The following is a 25,262-nucleotide window of genomic DNA, read 5'->3' as shown; positions in this document are numbered from 1 at the left end:
TATATTAAATTATGTGGCCGCCAGGAATGAACAATTTAAGGTTGATTCCGTAATTAAATCAGACCCAAGTCAGCATCAGGTGAAGAGTTTATTTACAATCAGTAGGTAAAAGTAGGAATAAAGAGAAAGGGAGAGGCTAGTCCAGGCCAAAGGCCTGGACGGAGAGAGAAGAAGGTTACAAAGCTTAATAAATGAAGCTGTAAGCCACAGGGCCCAACAGCCAGATAGGCAGAGTTTAGAATTGGCCCAGCTAGGCCAAGGAAGTCAGCCTAACTTACCCACGTGACAATATAGAGCATAATCTGTCTGTGGTCTCAGGAGATGCTTCTTCCAGTTCAAGAGGGCAACTGCCCCCACAGGAAGTTCACTAACTTACTTAAAGAGATAGTGTCTTTCATCATTTCCTGTGGTCCACCTCTAATTCAAATGGACAAATGGCAGTTTCTACATTGATTTGGACTGCCCAAAGGGCAGTCCCTTATTCTGGATTTGTTACTTATTGTCACGTGTGGGTAACTCGTCTCCCCTCCCCACTAAGGGAGGTGAGAGTGACATCATTAGCAAGCCTAGGTTGAATAGAATTTTGACTATTAATGGGCTAGAGCTGATTCTATTTACACATATTGTAGCATCTAACTCTGGGGCAGATAATGCAGAAGAACAGTAGAATGTGACAGAATTCCAAAGGAGGAGAAGAGCAGGATTGCTTTTGGGAAATTGCAGAGCTCCTTTATTTACACAGTGTTTCCCCTAGGAACAAAGGCCCACCTTTCAGTACAAACGTTTTACTAATGTTCAATTCACACAGAAAGTAGTGGAAAGGTGCGTGTTGGGTTTGAGGAGATCACAGAACATAGCTGATGAGTACTTTTGTACATGATGAATACTTAGAGGATGTCATGACTGCAGTGGAAAGGGAGATGATTCAATGGTGTGTCAAGAATGAGAGTTGACAGTTAAATTGCTAGATTGCTTCACTGGGACTTGTGAGATGACATGAGAAAGTGAGAAAGGCTTTCCAGCACTGGGGTAGAACCCTGTGATGAACATTAGGAAGAACATGGAAGAGAAACACAGTGCATGTATGGATCAGTTAGGACTGAATAAATGGCAGGAACTTCTGAACTGATTGAGTCACAGATCCATTAGAGTATTTCTAGTTGAATTGACATTTGAAAATGTTTCCAAACTGCATTTTTTTCAGGTTAGATTCATGGGAGAGAAATGCAGATCTTTTAAATGCTGAATGACTTAGAATTCAGCCTGTGCCTTTTATTTCTGTCCTTTTGATTGTTCACTTCTTTCAATCATATTTGACTTTTATGACTCCGTTTGGAGTGTTTTTTTTTTGTTTTTTTTTTTTGTTTGTTTGTTTTTGGTTAAGATACTGGGATGGTCTCCCATTTCCTTCTCCAGCTCATCTGACAGATGAGGAACTGAGGCAAACAGGGTTAAGTGTCTTGCCCAAAGTCATACAACTAGTAAGTGTCTGAGGCTGGATTTGAACTTGGAAGATGAGTTTTCTTGACTTCAAGCCCTTCACTCTATCCATTGCAACACCTAGCTTTCCTGCTTCCATCCTAGGCTATTTTATTGCGAGAAGGAGCTAGATATTTGGGGTTTTAAAGCATTTTGTCCTGTGTGAAATCTTTCACTCCATTACCAGTTTCTTAGGTAAGATGATGATTTGTTTGTTTTCAGTATTTTATTTCTGTGTGTATGTGTTTTTTATAATGGAATTGGAGGCTTAGCTTCTTTTGCATAGAGAAATAGCTAAAGGTTCATCATGAACATTTATTATTTCCTCTAATGAGTTTCCTTTAAGTGAAGCAGGTCTGCAGTTGTCTTAGTATTTAGCTTTCTTAATACTTAAGGAAGAAGTTATTTTTCCTTTAGGAGTAGTCAGATATGAACTTTTAATCTTTAAAACTCATTTAGTTTATAATAGTTTTCTTTCCTTGCATAACTAAAAGGAGCACAATATAGTTTTCATAAAATCTCTCCCAAATAGTTACCCTGGGATATGTAGAAAATAATTTTGTGGGAGAGCATTTTGAATGAAAAGGGGATTATTATTAAAGCCTAGTTTGGGCCTTATCTTTATGTTTTTGGAAGTAGTCTGATGATAATGGCTTCGGGTGGCCGATGAAGAAAGCAAAATTCCTGCTTTAGAATACTGGAAAGACTTTTAAGAAAGTCTGAACACTTACTTGTTATCATTTTCCTTTTTATAAAGATAATTGTGTCAGTATATTTTGTTTTTCAATCACTCACATTTTCCACTTCATGATTTGCTCAAACCTTTCTAAGGAGCCATCTATTAACGTATGAAAAGAAGAACAAAGAAAAAAAATTCCACAAAATTCACCAATGTATCAACGAATATATGCAGGATTCTGTATACCTCAATCCCCTTACCTTTCTGGGGAAGGAGAAGATGTTTGGCGGTGGTGGTGTGGAGTCATTTACTTAAAAAAAAAAATTGAAAATGTCCTGGGAAATAGTTTCATGGAATAAAGTTGACTTAGTCATATCTAGTAATTTCAGATCAATAATCAAATCATGTCAAATAAATGAAAGTTTCTTTTACCAAAAGAGATTATAAATAATAATTTCCTTGATAATCTGTTAAAGTACATGCCCCCAAATTGGGACATTGATGCATTGCTGGTGGAGCTGTGAATTGATCCAACCATTCTGGATGGCAATTTGGAACTATGCCCAAAGGGCTTTAAAAGCCTGTTGGCCCTTTGTTCCAGCCATACCAAATGCTGGGTTTGTACCCCAAAGAGATAATAAGGGAAAAGACATGTACAAAAATATTTATAGTCGCACTCTTTGTAGTGGCAAAAAACTGGAAAACGAAGGTATGCCCTTCAATTGGGGAATGGCCGAACAAATTGTGGTATCTACTGGTGATGGAATACTATTGTGCTCAAAGGAATAAAGAACTGGAGGAATTCCATGTGAACTGAAATGACCTCCAGGAACTGATGCAGAGTGAAAGGAGCAGAACCAGGAGAACATTGTATACAGAGACAGATACAATGTGGTAAAATAGAATGTAATAGACTCCTATACTAGCAGCAATGCAATGATCTGAGACAATTCTGAGGGACTTATGAAAAAGAACGCTATGTCAGTAGAAGCACAGAAGAAAAGCAACTGCTTGAACACATGGGTTGATGCGGATATGAATTTGGATGTAGACTCTAAAGGACCATCCCAGTACAATTATCAATTATATGGAAATAACGTCTTGATAGAGGACACATGTAAAAAGCAGTGGAAACATTGGCTGGGAGGGGTGGAGGGATGGGGGGGTGGGGATGGGTGGAGGGCAGAGTTAAGAACATGAATCATGGAACCATGGAAAATTTTTCTAAAAATTAAAATTTAAGAAAAAGAAAAAAATACATACCCCCTCCCTCTTTTTTCCTTGAAGATCAACATTATGTTGAACCTAATTATTTTATGATACAGGTAGTCTTTTGCTAAAGAAAAAACATTCAACAACTCATTACTCACTTTTCATTACTTCTCTTTACATTATACTTCAATCAAGAAATCAATAAACATTTATTAAGCACCTACTATGTGCCAGGCACTGTTCCAGGCAGTGGGGAGGTAAAAGGGGACATAAGGTGTTCCATGCCCTCAAGGAGCTTACAATTTAATAGGAGATACCATTTCAAATAAATATCTATAAAGCCAGTTATATTCAGGAAGTAATTAGCAGAAGAAAGGCACTGGAATTAAGAGAGATTGGGGAAGTCTTCTTATAGAAGATGATATTTTAGTTGGGACTTAAGCCAGAGAAAAGTCTTTAAAGTCTTTCCCCTTCAATGTGTTTTGTTTTTCACCAGAACAAATCAGTTTGAGTTGCAGTACTTTGATTTTCTTGAGGTTATATTTCTCACCTTCTCTAATTAAAAAGAAATAGAGTTGTCCAATCAGTGTCCCCTGCGGGCCAAAAAACGCCTGAGTGTATATCTGAACGAGATCAAAATGTAATTAGGAAATATAGAACAAAATAAATAAAAATACGACACAGATCATGTTAATTTGTGATTTTGTGAGTCAAAGTACAGTTCAACAGGGACCCAGTTCTATTTGAATCATACCACTGGTACAGGATATTGCTGAAATTAGAACCCAATGCCCTGGGTTCACATCCTGACTCTGTCAGATGTGTGCCCTGTATTTTGTACCTTTCATAATTATGTGTAACCCAATTATTTTGTGATATAGATGAGACTACCTTATTCCATTTTCTAAAGGGAAAAAATACCCCAATTCATTACTCACTTTTCATTATTGCTCTATATACACAAACATTTATTAAGTGCCTTTCTATGTACCAGACTATGCTAAGCACTGGGGACCCAAAAAAGATATGATTGGAGTTTTACTGCTTGGCTGATAAGGTCTTTTTCAGCTTTACGTTTTTAATCTTATGACTCAGGTCTTCAAAGTTATTTTCCAGTTTAAATAAAGGAAGGGATTGTTTTCCTAGACTTGAAGTCAGGAGAACCTTTGTTCGAATCCCACTTCAGATATTTAATATTTGTGTGATTGAGACAAGTCCCCTAACTTTACAGGGCTAAATTTCTTCCTGTTAAATGAGGTAACGATGCCTTTATTGTTCTACCCCGCAAATATTTAGGATACCTTAAAGAGATAAGGAATACTTTATAAACTTTAAAGTGCTATATCAATATGTTATGGTTATTAAATAAAAAGGAATATCTTTCAAATTCTACCATTATTTTGCTACTGATACATATCAGGCAATGTAAGTGCTTTACAATTATTATCTCATCGTGGTTCTCACATTAAGCGTGGGAGAGAAGTGCCATTATTATTATTAGCTTTATTTTATAAATAAGGAAACTGAGATGGTAAAGTGGCAGGCCCAGGGTCACACAGCTAGTAAAAGTCTTAGGTCACATTTGAACCTTAGCCTTCTTGTCTCCAGGCTCAGTGCTCTATCCACCATGCCATGGAGGATTTCCTGAATAGGGAAATATTTGAGCTGAGCCTTGAAGGAATCAAAAGATTTTATAAGAGGGAAGTTGGGGAAAATTGCCTTTGAGATATGTGGAAAAGTCAATGTCAACACAGTGACTTAAGCCTGGCTGATAACAGGTGATTTGGGGTTTTCTTGTCATCATCCTCCACACATGATTCACTTTGAGGAAATCAAATCTGTGTAGAATAACTAAAACATTGACTCCTCTGATTCCTTCTCCTCTCAGACAATTCTAGTTTGTGTCCCAGAGAGAGTTAAGCATCAGGGTGCCTGCCCTGAAGGAAGCCCAATTCCATTTGAGCTCCTAAGCAGATCTTTCAGGAGATCCTCTTTCTCTGGGCAGCAAAGGCCTGGGGGCTTTCACTCTGGTGGATGAGAGTCCAAGCATTTCAGTGCTTAATCCTCATCCAGAATAGTTGCTGAGGTTACCTCATCTCCTGTCATTTGGGAATGAGGCTGTTTAGAGGGAGCTGACTCCATGCTTGAGTGTAGACCAGTCTGAAGGTGCCCACATGCTTTATTCCTACCTTATCTGACATTGTTGAGGTCCTAATGGCATCTTCCTGTTACCTTTCATCTTCGTGGCAAGGCCTTTTACTTTTCCCAATTACATAGAATATTTGTTGTAGGGATTAGACAAATAATTTTTACTATATTAAGGAAAGAGCTATTTATTCCCATGATTTCTAAAGTTTTTGTCAAAATAAGTGCTTGATTTTGTCAAAAGCACTTTAAGCATCTAATGATGGAATATTTTATTATTTATATCATATTACTATATTAAGTTAATTGTTTTATGTTTTCATTGTTCTTTTGTTTTAGTATTTTTTCTATCCCATCAAAATCTGACCCTTCCTACCTTCCTCGGTTGGAAATACTCTTCTTCCTATCTTCCCTAGCTTCCTTCTAAAAGGAAGCTAAAATCTTACTTTTTATAGAAACTTTTACTAATTATGCTTAATTTTATTGCTTATCCTATGAGACTATGCCTCAATTTATCCAGTATGGATCTTGTTTCTATGTTTGTATTGTCTCTCTCAGTATTCGATGAGCTCCTTGGACTCAGGGACTCTTTTCCCCCTTTCTCTGTATCTCTTATATGTAATTATTTAATATAATATTTTATTTAAGCATTTTTTTCATCACTTTTCATTAGGAATAGTGGTTTGCCATTTTCTTTCTCTTCTTTAGGTATAAAGACCATATTTGCATCACAGAAATTGAAAATTTGCCTTCTTTTATTTCTTTAGTGTTCGATTGTTTGATAGAATTTATTCATAAATTCATCAAGTCATGGAGTTGTGTTTTTTCTTTGAGTTTACTAATGACTTGTTCAGTTTCTTTATCAGATATTAGATCTTTTTAAAACCTGGATATTCTAAATCTTCATGGCCTATAATTGGGCAATAAAATTATATAGATAAGTACCTGTATCAATCAATCCAATCAATAAACTTTTATTAATTACCTACTATGTGCTAGGTACTGGGCTAAGGCTAGAGATACAAAGAAAAAGCTACCTTTAAGGAATTTACCTTCTGGGGGAGGGAGAGATGAAGGAAAAGGGCAATAGGTAAATGTATTTCTCTGTTCATGTGTAGATGTATGTATGTGTGTATATATATGTGATTTAGTCAGTCAACAAGCATTTATTAAGCACCTACGATATACCAGACACTGAGAGATGAAGACAAAAGAATAAAATAATCTATTCTCAAGGTGCTCATGGATGAAAGGTGAAATTCTCAATGATGGGGGGAAGAGGGGGGCAGGAGATCTAGGGTTGCTGATAAGGCCCTTAAGATAAGTTTCTTGAAACTATGTGTTCTAATGTGTAAGAAGCCAGGAAGGAGACTTTCAAGCTTGAAGGACATGTATGTACAAAGTCATAGAGGCAGAAGGGGAATGTCATGCATGGGGAGCCACAAGTAGACCAGAGGTTTATTTTTTGTTTTTGTGGAATGTAGGCTATATGAAAGAGAGTAATGTTCATTTCCAGAGGTAAACTGCAAAGACTTCCAAATGCCCATCCTCATAACTTTAAAATGTCTCTCTTGATGTATCTTCTAGGTTCTTTTTTTAAGGACCTTATCTTTTGTGTATTGGTTTCAAAATAGAAGAGAGATAAGGGCTAGGTAATGAGGATTAGGTGACTTGCCCAGGATCATCCCCCTAGGAAGTGTTGTCTGAAGCTAGATTTGTACCTAGGACCTCCTATCTTTAGAGCTGGCTCTCTATCCACTGAGCTACCTAGCTGCCCCATCATTTGCTTTTGATATTGCATTATTTAGATTTTTTTAAATCTTTGGGCTGTGCTTTGATATTTATGACTGTAAGAAATAAAGTTAGGAATATGGTCTTTATTTTTCATAATTTTTATTAGAATTTACTTGGATTGGTAAAGGCAGAGAGTTGAGAGGAAAACCTATTCTGTTTAGCCATGTGGGCTGTCTGTAAGTTGTAAAATTAATGGTTTGGCTAAATATAGGAAAATTATAAATCTTTTATTTACAAAGAGGTGTAAAGAGTGAAAGCAGAGGAATATAAAAGGGTACAGAAGACATTAATCTATCTAACTAAATATTGTTCCAATGCTTGGCTCAGCCAGGACTTGTTAACCTTCAAACAGAATTAAACTCTCTCCATAAGACAGGAAAGGAAAGCCAGCTATCCACTCACCCAAGTTCCCTCCAAGAGGCAGGTCAAGACAATGATTGGAGCTGAAGGTGACTCTTGAGGCCTACTTTCTTCTTTGACCTGACCTTCTTGAAACCAACTCCTTTCTTGGAGTCATCTCTCTTCTTGGAGTCCACATTCTAGCCTCAGAAATTCAGGGCCTTTTATAGTGGCTTCTTGTCTCTCCCTTCTTCACTGGGGCTAATCAGGGCTTCTAAATAGTCTAGCACTGCCCCCAGGTGGGGTGGGGTGAGGGTTGGGCAGTGTTTGTGGGAACTAGTTTGTACCTTCTGGAGAGGTGAATACTCATCCAAAGGGTTCACAGATTCTGAGGGTGTGAACAAGTTTCTGACAGTTCGAGTTAGAAAAAAGGGTGGAGCTCTCCAAGTATCTTGCTGGCTTCTCACCTAGCACTAGGTAGGGTGTGAATTCACTAAGTAGTTTGAGAGCTCTTCCACCTAGTTCAAGCTTGTTTTGATTCAAAGTTATTGTTAACCAAAGTGTTAATTGGATCCAACTGGGCAAAGAAAATAAAGGATTCCCTTTCATAAGTGCAAACTCAAAGAGAACAAAGAACTACTCTGGAGTTGGGCTCTGTCTGGGGCTTCTTGATATTAAGGACTCCAAGAGCTCTCTCTGTAAACTGTGTGGGGAATCCTCCTCCACTGGGCTCAGCCATGTTAATGGGGCTAACTTCTTGCTACCAGCCTTGTTGTAGGTTCTTCTTTGTCCCAGGAACTTTTCAGCTCTATGTTTTAAACTATGATCCAATTTTCAAATCCCATTTTTAGACATCATCTTCTCATCCAGTTGTTTATTTCCCCAATTAATTTTTCTCATTTCCATCCATTGGGCAGAAATGAAGAAAACACAGCTGTGCCCTGATGGCCTTCAGTTTCTTGTTTGAGAGTTTTTCATTATTGGCAATACTACTTAATTTCTGTTAGATGTTCCTTGTGCCCAAGTGAATCACAAGAAGTGGGTAGCTGTCATTCATTTGGATGAGTCTTGAGAGATTCTCTGTTACATCTCAGATTCATGCCTTCAGGAATTAGATGGATAAAGAATATAATCCTGTAGGAGATAATTTAGATTGAGCAATGCCACAAACACCTAGAGAGGTAGGTCCAAAAGGGAGTGATCCGCTGTGTCAAATTGTTCAGGGAGGTCGAGAAGGATAGAAGGCTAGGCAAAAGGGCATTAAATTGGGCAGTGAAGAGATCATTGGTGACTTTGGAGGAGGAAATATCAGTTTTTTACCCTAAGCAGAATTGGTTTAGTTCTTATCTAATGAAAGTGTTTCCCTGAGCTCAGACTCCAAGCATTTGGGATTTAATGTACCCTCTGAATTTCCAAATTTGTGTATAGTTACCTGTAATGTAATATCCAGCTAGAGTTTTGAAAGGTCAGGAATTTATGAAGTTGAAATGTAATTTTGCAAAGAACTTGAAGTGATTTTTATATGTTGCTAAAGATCATGGGGAAAATAACCTTAAATAATTTAAGTCAGATTGTTTCTCCCTTGAGGCCCAAGAGGAAGGAGATTTTCTGGTTTAAGCTATAAATTTGAATTCTGACTGATAGAATCAGCTCACTTCATCAGTCTAATGGATTATAGTAGTTGACTATTTAGCTTACCTCCTAGAGAGAGACAAATAAATTTGTAGTTAATCATCGTATGAAGGGAATGTTGCCATCTTGCTTCAACAGTTGTAAACTTGGATGAGTTGCTCTGTGTTTGAGATGATAATAGCAACCTCATTGATTCTGTTAGGACAAACTTATGGAGACCCTGAGGTCAGTGAATTTTAGGAAAAGTAACATGAGCTTGCAAAAGAAAGTGATTTCAAGTTAAGCCTAGGAAGGAAGGCTTTTTTTCACAATAGCATTGCTGGGTCATTGCAGAGTAAGGGACTTGAGCAATGCCATAATTTCAATGACAGACTACTTCGAGTTCATAATGTTGGAGTGATGCTTTGATAACATGAGGGGAATTACTTCATTTGCAATTGGTTCCCCGAGAAGAGGCATTATCCAACACAGCATGCTCAGATGTTAGCTAGCTAATGATAGTTATTTTACTAGAATTTAACTGAAATGAAGCTGTGCACAAGGCGACTTCAGAAATAAAGCTGAAATGTTGAGGGAGGTAAAAAAAAGAAATAATGAGTGTCATAGTTTAATGTTGTTTACCCTTAGGTATTTAACAATAAGGACATTTAAAATTTTAGTTATATAAAATTCCTGGTTTATCTTACATACTTCCCTGGCATTTAGTTTTTTTATCTGTCACATGAGCAGAGTGGACTAAATAATTTCTGACTCTCTTTGCTCCTGAATTCTGAAAAATTAGATTCTGGGAGTTATTGTTTCTCAGGTTGAATAAAGATTTCACAATTATCTGTTAGATCTAATTAATCAAATTGAAATGTTACTCATTTTAAAACAGAATGCAAAGTCCAAACTCTTCATTAAAAAATTATTAACATTTTTTACATTGCTCTATATTTTCTGTTATATCCCTCTCCTTCATTTATTAGAGAGACATCCCTTTTAACAAGGTGCAATATGGCAAAACTAAAGAAGGAAATCAAATTTTTTCACATTATTGATATAATGGGAATGAAGGAGCCCAGAGTAGAGGAGAGAAAAGAAGCTCTCAGAGGCTTGAGCACAATAGCTCCCTCTGGCAGTTGCTTCTGTTCCAATTCTTTCAGCTACCGAGTGGGGCAAAGCTGTGTAGCATCCAGCTGTTTGCATTTTGGAGTTTTTTGGAAAGTTGAACAATTTATACTTAGAATACTGTCTCTACTGCCTTTTTTAAACAGTGTTCTATCATCAGCAGGAGAAATGATTAAATTTTTTAGTTGGCAGAGTCATTTTGGACCAATTATCTCAAAAATTTTTCAAATAAAAATCCCTGAAAGGCAGAAATATATTTCATGTTATAGAAGGAGAAATGGAGCATGGGAAGTCTATGAGTTACATAATTCCTCATGACAAATCATAGAAAAATATATGTGGTTCCTGAATTTTTCAGTTTTTTTTTTCGTTAACTATGAACAGTAAAATAATCTTGTTGCAGGTGAAAACATTTCTTGTTCTTTCTCTTCTAGTAAGTTTAGCTGCTGGAAAGGGGACTTGGTCTTGGGATCAGTATTTAAAGGAACAGAATGCTGTAGCGGCCCCTGCTCAACTCTTTTCTAGGGTAAGTTCCATATAGTATCATTATTATTTTTTTTTTAAATCCATGGAGGAACAAATTCACCATGTACAGACTGAGTGGGAACTGAGGTTTAAATGACTTGCCCTTTTGCAAACAATTGTTCATCCTCTTCCCACAGAAGAAATACAAGTTGGAAGGCTTGCTAATTGTGATTACCAGGGGAGGAGAAGGAGGGGTGGGTGGTTAGAGGCAGAAAGATTCAATCATCTCAAATTGGAGAAGATGCTTTTTTTGTTTGTTCTCATTCTGCTTTGTGCATCTCCCATTCAGATACAATTTTGTCTTGGTGAGTAGGATTATAGAAGTTGGTGGATGATATTAGATATTGAAAGACATATTGAGTAAAGTCCTTTATTTATATGTCATCATGGCTTTATTCTTTGCTATTTTAGAATGGATATAACTTAGGTGTATCTTTGTAGACCAGTTTCTATTTCTCCCATTGATTTGAAGATCAGAGATACAATCTGTCCCTAAAGTCACCAGTTCTTCTCCTACTCTTTCCTCCCCATTTCTTTTTCCTAGTCTTTTTATAATTATTGGATCACAGATTGTTCTAAATTGCCATCTGACATATTGACAATTTCCTTCTACTTGGAACTGGTACGTAAACCATGTGGCTTCCAATTCAGATTTGTTTTTTGTTATTCCTCAGCATTTGATCTCCTTTTTTAACAAGGCCAAGCTCTTTCACTGTGGTCTGAAAATCCCATCCTCCTCCATTTTGCTTACATTGGGATTTTCTTCACTTTTAGTGTTTATCCAAATCCCCCCATCTTCTAAGAGTCCTCTCCAGGCACACCTTATCCAGGAAGCCTTGCCTCTGTCTCCTCCCACATCACACTGGCTGTGGGTACTGTAAGGGTGAAAAAGGGGTTTTATGGGTTCAGTATATTAAAGATGGTCACCAGAGGATTGAACTATTATCAATTCTCAATTAAGAATAATCTTCTCAATTAAGAATACCTTCTATTAAGAAACTTTTATATCTTTGACCTGTGTGGTCCTGGACAAGTCACTTAAACCTCTGACTGCCTCAGTTTCCTTATTTGTAAAATGGAAAGAATAATATCACTTGCTTTCCAGGGTTAGTGTGAGGACTCATTGAGACAGTATTTTTAAAGTGTTCTGCAGGAGTTATTATTTCCTCTTCTGGATGACTGTTGGTGTTTTTAGGCATTAACAGTTTATTATATACCATCTGGTTCCCTGTTATTTCAAAAGTACTGTTCGTCTTCTCAGTGAGAGCACAGGTTTCTAGCAGGGAAGGACCACGTCTCATACTATTTTTGCATTGGGAAGCTAGTGTTGGGTTGCCCTTGGGAAGACTTCCCCCAGCACAATGTGGGGAATGAGAAACAATTTGTTCCAGTGACAGTGGAGCCAGTTAAGGTAGTCGCTGACCAGAGTTTAGAGCTTGGTCAGATGTGGAAGGTGCTAAGGCCATCTGCTGCATCCTCGACCATCTCCAGACATCCTGACTTTTGTCATGAAGAGTTGGATAACCGTGGGGGAGGGAAAAAAAATTGATCATAAGGTTGTAACTATGACTTGTCCTGTGAGTAATAAATGGCTTAACTTGTGATTATTTGAGCAGTTATGGACTTTCTTGGGTTTCACTTTCACTCATAATCCCCTCATCTGATCTCTATTGCCTTTTGAATGAAAAGTGATTTTAGGTTCAGTGTCTTGCATCCTATTCTTTCACTGCTGTCATATACACTTTGAGCGATGCTGAATCTGGGGTCAAAAGATCTGATGCTGCCACTTATTAACTGTGTGACTGTGTGTAAGTCACCTCTCTGAGCCTCAGTCTTCTCCTCTGTAACATAAGAGTATTGAATAAATGACCTTAATGTCCCTCTCAGTTCAAAATCTGTGATTCTAATCCATCATCTTCAGGCACACTGTTCCTCAGTCTTTAAAGCTTCCCCCCTTTTCTTGTTCTCTTCAAAGCCCATCTGTCTGTTGATGGTCCATCATCATAATTCTTTATTGACCCCCTTTGCAAAATCCTATGGGGCAGTACAGAAGTTGAAGTTGGTTCTTTTCCTAATCCTTTGGTTTTCTTTAATCACTTTCTTTTTGTACCATATGTTCCTTTATGAAGTAAAATGACCAACTCTGGGTTCTGAGCTTGACTGGATCTTGAAGATACAGCATTTAAGAAAGGAATGACCCAAAAAAAAAAAAAAAGGACCAGGCAAGCAAAAAAATGGCCAGTTGAAATGGGACCACGGTTAAAGCTAAGGAAAAGAGAACAGAAGTGGACATGAAGTGTCAGAGACAAAGGCATTTTGAACTAAGGCAAGAAAACTTAGAGAATCATCTTTAGTTGTGATAAATCTCATTGCTGGCTTTCTGCAGGGTCTTAAGAGGCCATGGCCTGTGACTGAAAAGGTGATTCAGGATAATGACTCACCAGATTTAACAAACACAAATATTTATTCAGGTAAGTGATTCAGTGGATAGATTGTTAGACCTGGAGTCTAGAAGACTTGAGTTCAATATGGCCTCAGTCTTTACCAGCTGTGTGACCCTGGGCAGGTCATTTAACCTCGTTTGCCCAATCTATTAGAGAAGAAGATGGCAAACCACTCTAGTATCTTTACCAATCCCATGCAGGGTCACAAGAGTGACACAACTGAACAACTGAACAACAATATTTATGCCATTTCATATGTCCATGTTTCGTCTACTAGTGAAGTGAAATTAAATTCCTTAAAGCCAGAATGTTTATTTAACCCATATAACGTTAGATGCAAAGGCATCCATATCATCTCTGTGCAGATGTCTCATGTAAATATGGCACACATCACGTATTCACATAAGTATATCTGCCCCTCTGTCTGTCTGTCTCTCCCTCCCTGTCCCCCTGACACTCTCCCTCTCTCTCCCTCTCTTTCTTCCTTCCTTGTTCGTGCGCTCTCTCTCTCTCTCTCTCTCTCTCTCTCTCTCTCTCTCTCTCTCTCGTTTCTCTGTGTATCTTCTTGAGACTCTCAATTTTTCTCCTGTCTCTCTTCCTCCCTTGCTCATTCTCTCTTTTCCTTCTGCCTCCTTTTTACCCTACCTCCCTTCCCCTCCTCTCCCCCCTCTTTCCCTCCTCCTTTCCTTTCTCTCCACTTTGCCTCTCCCTCCCCCCTCTCCCTTTCTGTCTCTCTTTCTCTCCTCACTCCCTTTCCCTCTCCCTCCTCTCATTATTTCTCTCACACCAGTGAAATCACAAATCTGCCCTCCTTACTTCTCTAATGGCTCCCTCCAAAGAGCTTTTATAATTCAAATTGAGAGTATTTAGTGATTCAGTGGATAGAATGAAAGATCTGAAGTCAGGAGTTCAAATCAGACCTCAAACACCTACTAGCTGGGTAACCCTCAGTAAAGTGCTAAGTTCTTCTTGCCTCAGTTTCTTAATCTGTAAAATGGAGGTTATAGTGGCACCTGCTTCCAGGGTTGTTAAGGATCAAATGAGATAATAACTATAAAGTGCTTAGTACAGTATCTTGTACCTATTAAGTGCTATATTATAATAATATAATATAATAATGTTAGCTTACTACTATTATTATTATTATTTAGAAATTGTGAAATTCCTAATGGATTTTTAAAGATTTTGTCAGATGTGCCATTGGAAGTATTTTTGGATATGAAAAATTCTCAATCCTATCATCATTTCAGGTGCTTCTTGAGCACAGCATGTTTGTTCCAGTTTAATCTCCACAGAGATCTTAGTAGAAGATATTTTTGGTATAGTATTTGGAATGGAAAAGACTAAACAGAAATCTCTTGGATATGTTGAAAGATGAATCATTAAATTTTTTCTGAAGACTAGCTCATAAACATGGTCTTACCCTAGATGTTATCCTATGCTTTTAATCCAGAATTCTCTTTTTCATCATAATCTTTTAAAAAATCTGTTTAATGTCTGGCACATTGTTTGTTGTTGTTGAGTTTCTTTTTTTTTTTTTTTTTTCAGTTGTGTCCAACTCTTTGTGATCCTCTTTGAAGCTTTTCTTGGCAAAGATATTGGAGTGGTTTGCCTTTCCCTTTTCCAGTTCATTTTACAGATGCGGAAATTGAGGACAACAGGATTAAGTGACTTGTCCATTGTTACCCAGCTACTAAGTGTCAAAGGCTCAATTTGAACTCAGGAAGATGAGTCTTCTGATTCTATCCCTTGTGCCATCTAGCTGCTCTGGCATATTGCAGACTTTTATACATTTCTATTTGTTCATTGTCACCTTTTCTGCTTTTTTACTTTACTTCTACTTTACTGATACTTATTTTAATCTTACTTTTTCATTCTAAGCACTCCAGACTCAATCAGACTTCCTAGTCTTTCTAATGACCTATTTCCTGTATCTTTTTATTTCATGATTTTATATAATGTTTGTATTATCTTGTTTTCTCCTAATTTATTCCTCTTGTATGCCACAGAATACTATCGGAATATGTTCCATCTAATGTATTAAAGATAATTTTTTAAAACCTGTTTTTTGGCCCAGGGTAGTTTGAGTAAACTCATGGTGACCACAGATACTATTTGAGAAGACATCTTGATGGCACAGTTTAAGGGAGTTACTGCTATGGTGAAGCATGTATAGAGAAGGCTGAGATGAAGAAGGGTCTTGAGCACCATATAAGGATCAAATGATTTGGGCATATTTAGATTGGAGGGGGGGAAAAGCCACAGAACAATTCAGAGTTGGGTGGAATGTGGGTAACTCTTCAAGTACTTTAAATTAATTGAACAAGTGTGTAATAAACACCTATAGTATGCCAGCGAATATTTTGAAGGGCTCTTCTGTGGAAGATTGCTTACATTTCTTCTATTCAGATTCCTTTTTTTTTGATATCGTAAAATAAAAAGCCAGTGTAGCTTTTCTCAATTATGAAATTCTGGAATTCTTTGAACTTCAAGTTTTTCAAAACATCCCTCTCCTCACTTTATATTATTTTTTTGTTTATTTATAATCTATTATAATAACACAAAATACTTTTGTGTAATTATTATATTATATATACTCTTATATATAATAATAATAAAATCTATTCCTAGGTATCCCAGGCCTTCCCTCACTTCCCCACACCATTGAAGGCATTACCTGACAAAAAGATATGTATATATAAATTATTTCGTGTTTCTCATTTATGAATTCTTTCTCTGGAAGTGGACATTCACAGGTTATTTTTCAAATATTAATTCTGTTATATGTAATGTTCTCTTGGTTCTTACTCATTTCATTCTTCCTTATTTCATTACCTCTTTCCAAGTTTTTTAAAAATTAGCCTGCTCATCATTTCTTATGATGTAAGTAGCATTCCAGTACAATCATATACCTCAACTTGTTCAGCCATTCCCTAATTGAATGGTATCTACATGGTTTCCAGTTTTTTGCCACCACAAAGAGAGCTACTATCACTATTATGGCACATACGGGTTCTTTTCCTTTTCCCCTTATCCTTTGGGAGCAGACTTAACTGGGTCTAAGGGTATAGGCAGTTTTATAATTCTCTGGACATAATTCCAAATTGTCCCCCACCACCCTTACTTTAAATCTGTCTTCCTAAACTGAAGTCATCACAAAAAAAGAAGAGTTCCTGATCTACTTCCCTTTCATCTTTACATAGAGTAGTGCTTGGCCAAATTAGAACATTAGGAGGTTTGTTTTCCATGCTTGTAGTTGCCCTTTTCTGGGGCTTATTTCCTTTCTTTCCTCACAGTTCTCCAGGTATATTTCCCCTTCATTCTCATTAAAAACTACTATAATTTTCTATAAATTATTGGGCATCTACAATAAAATTCTAGGAAAAAAATTATTAAGGATGTTAGGACTTTCAATAATGTCTTTATTGTACTTGTTGATTGAAGGTGAATCCTTCAGAAGAGAGAAGTGAATTTACAAAGTAAATAGATGGTTAAAATGATGAGGATTGAAAATAGGATTTTGGTTTTTCCCTTAAGGTTTAAAATGTATGAACAATCTACTTGTGGTCAGGCCAGAAATGCAAATAGTTAGCACCAGTAAATATATTTTCCTGGAGACGTGTAGGTCTTATCAAAATACCTACAAATTTACAATGAATGGAGAGGGAGATAACTGTTCAAGTACATCTTTTAAGCACATAGCACATAGTATGAAAGGTTTGCTTTAGGAAAAAGAATATTAGTGAAGAAGTTTAATAATGAAAAGTAGACTCTAAGAAAGAAGGACTGTAATAAAACTCTTTTATTTAAATACTAATGCAGAATATTATTAATAAATTCACTTGCACCTCAAGGCAAGAAGTATTTATTCATTGTCTACTATGTACTTGATATCTTTTTTTTTTTTTTTAAACCCTTGTACTTCAGTGTATTGTCTCATAGGTGGAAGATTGGTAAGGGTGGGCAATGGGGGTCAAGTGACTTGCCCAGGGTCACACAGCTGGGAAGTGGCTGAGGCCGGGTTTGAACCTAGGACCTCCTGTCTCTAGGCCTGACTCTCACTCCACTGAGCTACCCAGCTGCCCCCTTGATATCTTTCTAAGTAGGGAATAAAAAAAGGTAAATCATTCAGTGACCTCAAGATTAAATTTTACTAGATTCTGTTGGTGGATAACAACATGTTAACAGATAAACATATAAAATATTTTGTACGATAAATATAGAGCTAGTGCAGAGCAATTTTTTTTTTAAAATTTTAAACCCTTAACTTCTGTGTATTGACTTATAGGTGGAAGATTGGTAAGGGTAGGCAATGGGGGTCAAGTGACTTGCCCAGGGTCACACAGCTGGGAAGTGTCTGAGGCCGGATTTGAACCTAGGATCTCCTGTCTCTAGGCCTGGCTCTCAATCCACTGAGCTACCCAGCTGCCCCGCAAAGCAATTTTTGTATGGCGAGGCAATGGAAAACCATTTTTATGGAGAGGTCAGGAGTGACATTTTGTAGACATTATGGCATCTGTAATACTTCAAGAAAGGTAAAGATTTGATAAGGTTCAATAGAGGAGGAAGAGAATTCTAGGCATTAAAGTCAGCGGAGGAAGTTACAGAAGTGGGAGATTCAACGTCTCCAATAGAAAAAGCAAGTAGGCCAGGGAAGGAGGAACAGAATTCATGGATCAGACAGGGACTCTCTGATATAGATCACTCTCATTGATTAAACACTCTTTCTCACCATCCTCTCCACCTTTCTCCATTGCACCCCTTTTCCCTCTCTTCTCCTCTCCTCTGAGTGTATCTATATATATTTTTATCATATGTATTATATGTCTGTATGTATACAGACATAGATATACTATATGATAGGTATGCATATAGATACATTCAAAAGAAGAGAGAGAAGAAAAAGGAAAGGTGAGAGTCGGAAGGAGTATATATATACACTACCCAAAGAATTATGTGGATGTGGATACTAATTACGTATATGTACACACATATAGTACACATGTATACATAGGAATGGATCTGCCATTTTATTAATATAGGGAAGTTCCAGTGATGAATTTGAGACTTTTAAGGCATTTCTTTAGGAAATTTATATTCAGGGCTTTACTTGAACCCAGTGTTCCAGGTTGTAAGGTCAGCTCTCTACTAGATGTACCAACCTGCCTCTCAACTGACCCAGAAGAGATGTTTAATAAATGCTGTTTGTTTGATTTGCTTTGTATCATGATTATAAAAATTCACATTTTAATATCCATTTTATGGTTTACAAAGTATTTTCCTCAGAACAGCTCAGTGAGGTTGAGGACACCTATGATATTGACTAAAAATACAGTCTTCACTCAGTAATTAAAGTGTTTGCTTGAGAAACACTGGAAAAAAAATGATCTTAACTTATACTAAAAATAAGCATTTTCTTATCTTTGGTGCCCTAACTTAAATTTGTGAATCATAATTATTTTATTATGGCAAGGGAACCTATGAAACTGGAAGTGACTTGCATCTCTCAGGACTAATGAGAACTTAACCCTATTATCTAATTATATTTCTTTTAGTCTGAATTCTCATAGTATTAATTTTCCCTCAGGTGGTTTTCTCATGTTTCATTTGTGTGCTCTCTTGCTCCCTAGCTAGATTATGTCTTCCTTAGTGACAGAACATGATTTCTGCCTTTTTGTCCCCCATAGTGACAAGTACAAGATCAATACATAAATGCTTGATACATGTGTTGGTATGAATTGTGCAGTTTTTGAACAGAAAAAAAAGTCTTAAGGCTCTCTTGTCATTACTACCCTTTCAGCTTTCTTTTGATAGTAGAAGGCTTCAGAACCATTTTGTGGTAGTAAAAAAAAATATTGCCTGTAGAAGTAAAAGTTAATTACATACATTTAAAGGTTCTTATTCTCCTTTGATATTTAAACTTTTTTTGTGTGCTTTTTCTTAACATGTAGTGGAGTATCTAGTTATAAATTGTTTTAAGTATCTAGTCAGAATTTTAGCACTGTCGGATGGAATGCAGAAACTCCTAGTTTTGTTGAGGGTAAAGTGGAAAGACCAGTGAGTTTGGGTTTAGCTCTGAGGTCCAGGGCTGTGATGTAAGAGTTTTGTCTGCATGAACCACCCCACCCAAGAAACCCTTTTAAAATAATTTTTTTGTCTGGAAAATTCAGGTACATGAGCCTTCTTAGGACTTCAGGGTTGGGAGCTCCCAGCTCTTCCCAATTCCAAGGCACCATTGCTCTTGCCTCACCATAAATATGTTTAAAATTGCTGCCGAGTGTATGTGTGTGAAGTGTATATCCAAATCTATTCTCTTTTTACCTCATGAGGCTGTTTTTAGGAGACGGTTTTATAGATCACAAAATACTCTTTTACATATGTGTAATTAGTAACATTTTGCTTAGTAAATTGTCCTGTACATCTTAGGAAACATGATAATCCCACTAGGTTTAATTAATATGAAACATGAAATGCATCCATTTGAAATGATAATTAATGATAGGATATCAAAGTTAGGCATTTGTTAAATAGTGGGAGTTGGGATGGAACGTTTACTTTTTGTAAAATAGTATTGATTAATAGTATTTATCTAAGCATTTTGCTTCAGATTTTATGTGTGATTGATGTTAAAAATGAAGCAGGGAGGAAAGAAGTGATGAAGTTTTCCAATTTCCCTGATGTAGCTATTGATCTTAGAACTACATGGTATGCATAGGAAATGCTTTGATTTTTTTTTTTTGGTGGGAGGGTTTTATAGTAGTTTATTTACAATTAGGAAGGTTGAAGTTAGGGAAAGAGAGAGAGAGAGAAAATTTGCTTTGATTTTTTAAACTGTTTAATAGAAATATTTGTACTAGAATTTTTTTATAGTCAACATTTATTATGTCTTGGTATAGAAAATTGTGTTAGGCATTGAAGAGATAGAAATTTTAGATGAAATATAGCCCCCGACCTCATTGAGAAGACTCTATCCAGGCTTGTTATAGTCCCAAATTGTGTATGTGTGTATATACATACATATGACATACAATCATTTTATCTTAATGAGATGGTTCTATGTGTTCTTGCTCCCATCATATAATTCTTTTTAAGTAAATTGTACTGATATTTTTTGTATTTATATTACCAGTGTTTCCTGTTATATTACTGAGACATCTTATAAAATGAACAATAAAAAGAGGGGGAAATTTCAGAAAAACTGACCAAGATATTGAAAAACTCTGACATATGCATAATTTTAACACTCATCCTGTGTATTTCAGTGTCACCCAAAGTTTGAACTATTATATCTGAAGTCATACAATGAAGTCCTTTTGAAAACTTGGTTCCATCTCTATAAAGTGCTATTATGAGTCAGGCTACCTAATGTTTTGTTACTTCTATTTTTAAAAGGAAAAAATTTTGAGCTTTTACCTTTCTATTTATAATAGTGTTAATTACTTTTCTTAATTTCTCTGTTTCTCTGATTTTTTTGAGGGGTTACTAAGTGTCATCCCTCCCCTCCAAGTAATTGTTAAGCCCCATTTTTACCCACATAATTAATCCATTAGGTGAAAAAGGTTCAATTCCAAATACTAATTGTTAAACTCAGTTTTCCCTCCACATAATCAATACCTTAATTTAAAAAGGTCTAATTCCATATATTGTGGTTTATATCAAAGAGTTTAGGAAGTGCAACAATATTTATTTGAGAGCTAGACAATGCTGCCTGTTTGTTCTAAAGAATGTCATTTTCGTTTTCTACAAATGGTACATCTGCTTATCAGAACTTCTAGCTGAAGGTGTCAAGTTCATAACTGCTCAAGAAGAAAAATTAAGGCAGAAAAGAGTGTTGTCTCCTCCTTTCCAGTCAAGAAATGACACATTCTATGACTTTTTTAAAGTGATATTTATATTAAAAGTGGCATTGACTCTTTGCTTAGTGAGTACTCATCCCCTGAAAAAAAAGTTCCCAAGATCTTTTTGTTTTACACAAAATATTCTCATGGGGTTCTCAACATAAACTTTATGTTGGTTGAAGAATTTGTGGACAGTTCTTATAAGAGTACTGGAAATGGTCTGCCTCATTTTGAGTTCTTTTACGTATAATCTCTTACCAAGGTTTTTAATCTTTGTTTTCATGTTCTGCACATTGTATTTGTTCATATGATATTTGAAAGCCATTTACCATTTTTATTTTACTCACAGAGAACAAAGCATGTTAGGTTTTGTCCATTTCAGTATTTCGTTCACAAAGAACCATGTCACATGCTTTGTTTTGTGTCTAAAAATTTATTCTAGCCAGTTATTGAGGTGGTTGGTGGTGGATTTTGAGTGCAGACTTTTAATTGTGCAATCAGATGTGTTAACATAATTCTCTTAGATTTTGGAGGTTAAATCAAGTTGCTTATAAATGAATTAAGAGGATGATGAGTTTATTACTTCAGAAACAATAGAAATATAGATTGATTAATCTGTAAAGCAATAATGTTGTTAAACCACAGATGTCTTTCTGTTTTCCACTTCTCTTCTATCATGCTAGGCATATCCCTCATTCCTGGAGGGCTTTCTCTCCTCTTACTGTCACTTCTTGAACTTTTGCTCCTTGTAAGGCTCATCTCACATTCCAGCCCTGACAAAAGACCTTTTTTTACATACTTCTATATATACCTTCCGTTTGCTAACTTATGCACACATTGTATATCTCTCCATTGGGATAGAACCTCCTTAAGAACAGATTGCCTCACTTTTGCTCTAATGGCCACAGTATCTGCTCTGTGGTGGGCCCTTACTAAGTGCTGATAGATTGGTGTATTAATCTTTGTTTTCATGTTCTGCACATTGTATTTGTTCATATGATATTTGAAAGCTATTTAAGAAATTCGACTAGAGGGGCAGCTGGGTGGCTCAGTGGAATGAGAGCCAGGCCAGGAGACAGGAGGTCCTGGGTTCAAGTCTGGCCTCAGATACTTCCTAGCTGTGTGATCCTGGGCAAGTCACTTAACTTCCATTGTCTACCACTTAGCACTTCTCTTCCTTGGTACAATGCACAGTATTGATTCAAAGATGGGAGGGAAGATGCTTTTCTTTTTTTTTTTAAGAAGACCAATATTTTTTTAAAAGTCATACAAAATAAGAAGAAAATACCTTGTAAAACAAGAGTTACAAAAATAGATCTGATATCAACTTTCAGTAGGTTAGCCTCAGCTCTTTAGTATGTTTGTGTTATTTTTAACTTGAAATTAAAAATAATTCCTATTAATTTAACAAATGAATAGCATGAACAAGTCATTTATGTCCTGGAGAACTTCAAAATTGATTTGCCATTCAGCCAAAATTTATTGAAAAACTATGGTGTGCTTCAAGGATAGACTAATAGCATATTCTTTTGGAAGGAAGATTGATGGGTTTAGAATGGGCAGCTTTGTTAAGGAGAGAGAAAATGGGTACTTTATCTGATATGTATTTTCTTAGATATCATATGCTGCGGAGAAAGAATACTTTTGGCCTTGGAGTAAAATGAAAATTGGAATAGACACTGATTTTGTTGGTTACTTTTAGGTCAGTAGGAACACATTTATTAGTTGGGGTCTGGAGCTTTAGTGGCCTAAAGGAATAAAATTATTTCTCCTAAGTACCTGGCATATTTGTCTTTAGAAGTTAATTGACAAGTGGTTGTATTTAGCTCAGTACAGGTTATTGTGTTCCAAAGGGGTAGTTTTTTAAGTACCAAGATTTGGGTGAGGAAAGGTTTAAAGTGATTTATTCAGTCTCAAATATAGTAGAAACTCATTCTCTGGACCTCATTTCCAGGTAGAGTTGTAAGATAATTCTCCCCTCCCCAAATAAGCACCTAACGTAGTACCCAACACATAGTAAGGTGCTTACCAAACTAATCTCCCTCCCGCCCTACCCAGTATCATGTGAATGAAGCATTGAAGTAGAATTTTTGGGAAAGATCTTATAAAATGTGACATTTCCCACTATATGCTGTCCTTCAAAATGGTGAAAATGGTATACTTTATTTTCATGTGAAGCCTGAAGAGGAAAGACAGTGCTGTGTTATATATACAGTTTTAGTTACAGTATTATATAAAGCTCCCAAATGTTCAATTGAGAAGCAGTTTTGATATGCTGATAATAGTAACATTGATCATCTTAACTTCTGGCTGTGAGTTTCTGCAAGTGCCTTGCCTCTATCATTCATGTGTGATAATAAGGCATAGGCTGCTCCCCAGGAAGTCATTTCCCCCCTTTTTATTTGTGACTGACATTTCTACAAAAGCATGAATAATCTTCTGTCAGATCCTACAACTGCTTAAATTTCATTTCAATTTTATCAATACACATTTTCCCCCTTGTTTTCCTATGAGGGGGATGTGGGGGGGAAACCACAGGGAAATTTCAAAGCAGTGAACAGGAGGTAGTCATATAAAACTTGTTAAATAAAATCTGCTGGAAAACAGAGTAGACGTGAGAAGAAGCCTGGGAGAGTTAAACACACACATGGCATTTTATTCTTGTACAAATAAAAAATGCTTCAGAAATCATTCAGTTTTAGCATTTCATTTCAGTTTTTTGTCATCTTCTAAAGAACCTTTTTCTTCGTAAAAATCTAAAATGATACTGGCATATGGGGCAGCTGTTCAGGATATTTTTTTGGGTCAGTTCCTAAGATTTTGAACAAATATTTCATGTTCCCTTTGGAATTAAAATGCTAAGCTGAACTCTATTAACATAACAGTGATGGATGAAGTGTTTTGTGTGACTGACTTTTAATCACTATCTGCTTTTTTGAATGAATCACTTTATTTTTAATTATAAAAAATTTGTGGTCATTGTTTAATGTAGGTTTTTCTTCTTAGATTTTTGAAATTATATGCCCAGACAGAGGTTAAAATGGAAAGTGAGGTAATTTAAGATTATAAGTTTTTCTCCTCCGACTCAAATTGAATTTGTTTTGGGGAGAAATGGGTGTTATACCATCCCACTTTCCTCATCTGTTAATATGGCCACAAATCAGCATTGTTTATTCCTTCACCAGACTATATTTAGATGACTAATATAACATTCATATATATTTTCGATCTTTCATTTCATTCTTATGACAGAGAGGACAAAGAGTCATGTAGACCCTAGCTTTAAGTCTTGTTTCTTTCTAGTTGTATGACCTTAGGCAAGTCACTTAGGGTGTTCCAGAAAACTTTCTAAGGCTATAAGTTACATCAGCGATACTATATTTATTGGTCAAAGGAGTTTCCTCATGACAAATTTCCCACATAGTTAAGTAAAGGCAAGAAACCCTCCCCAAATCTTTTTTGTTTTCCATAAAAAATAGGTTAACTTCTGGAGACCAGCATTTCAGGAAAAAGTCTATTATTTGTTGGTGTTAATGGTCAAGTATCTTACCCATCTGGGCATTTATAAAATTGACAACTTTTAGTTGGATGGCTTTTATTTTTTTAAAATGTGTTTTGCTTAATTTCACTGAACTTGTTTCCTCAATTATATAATGAGGTTGTTGAACTTAATGCTTTCCACCTTCCTTTCTAGATCTGAATTTCATAGGTTTTATGATTCTAAACATTCACACAGAGAACCACCTTCCCAGCTATATAACTAAGGCTATCTAAGCTGCTGTTTTTAGACTGTCAAATCTTCAGAAGCTACCAGTTGCATTGGTTATTTTAATAAGAAGGATGAATCCTCTGCTTTTCTCTATTGATCTTCCTTTGGCATTGGAAGATACTTAAGAACTTTTATCAACAATGTGTCAGTTTTTTATTTGCTAATCCATTTGGTTAAGCATTTGTCCTCTCTTCTAAAGCTGTCTTCTAGAAACTCCTCTTCCTTTTTTTTTTTTTTTTTTTTTAACATTTATTAATATTCATTTTTAACATGGTTACATGATTCATGCTCCCCTT

At 36.2% G+C, this 25,262-nt stretch overlaps 1 protein-coding gene across 1 annotated transcript in view; it reads left to right on the top strand.

Annotated features, from left to right (window-relative positions):
• L3MBTL4 (L3MBTL histone methyl-lysine binding protein 4) overlaps positions 1–25,262 on the top strand; it is a 435,253-nt gene that overhangs the window by 44,841 nt on the left and 365,150 nt on the right. Inside the window, 1 exon segment of the mRNA XM_044666781.1 lies at positions 10,825–10,916. Coding sequence (XP_044522716.1) covers positions 10,825–10,916 — 92 coding nt within the window.

Source organism: Gracilinanus agilis, chromosome 1 (genome assembly GCF_016433145.1).
Source record: "Gracilinanus agilis isolate LMUSP501 chromosome 1, AgileGrace, whole genome shotgun sequence".
NCBI lineage: Eukaryota > Metazoa > Chordata > Mammalia > Didelphimorphia > Didelphidae > Gracilinanus > Gracilinanus agilis.
This window is presented reverse-complemented; position numbering and strand designations above follow the sequence as displayed.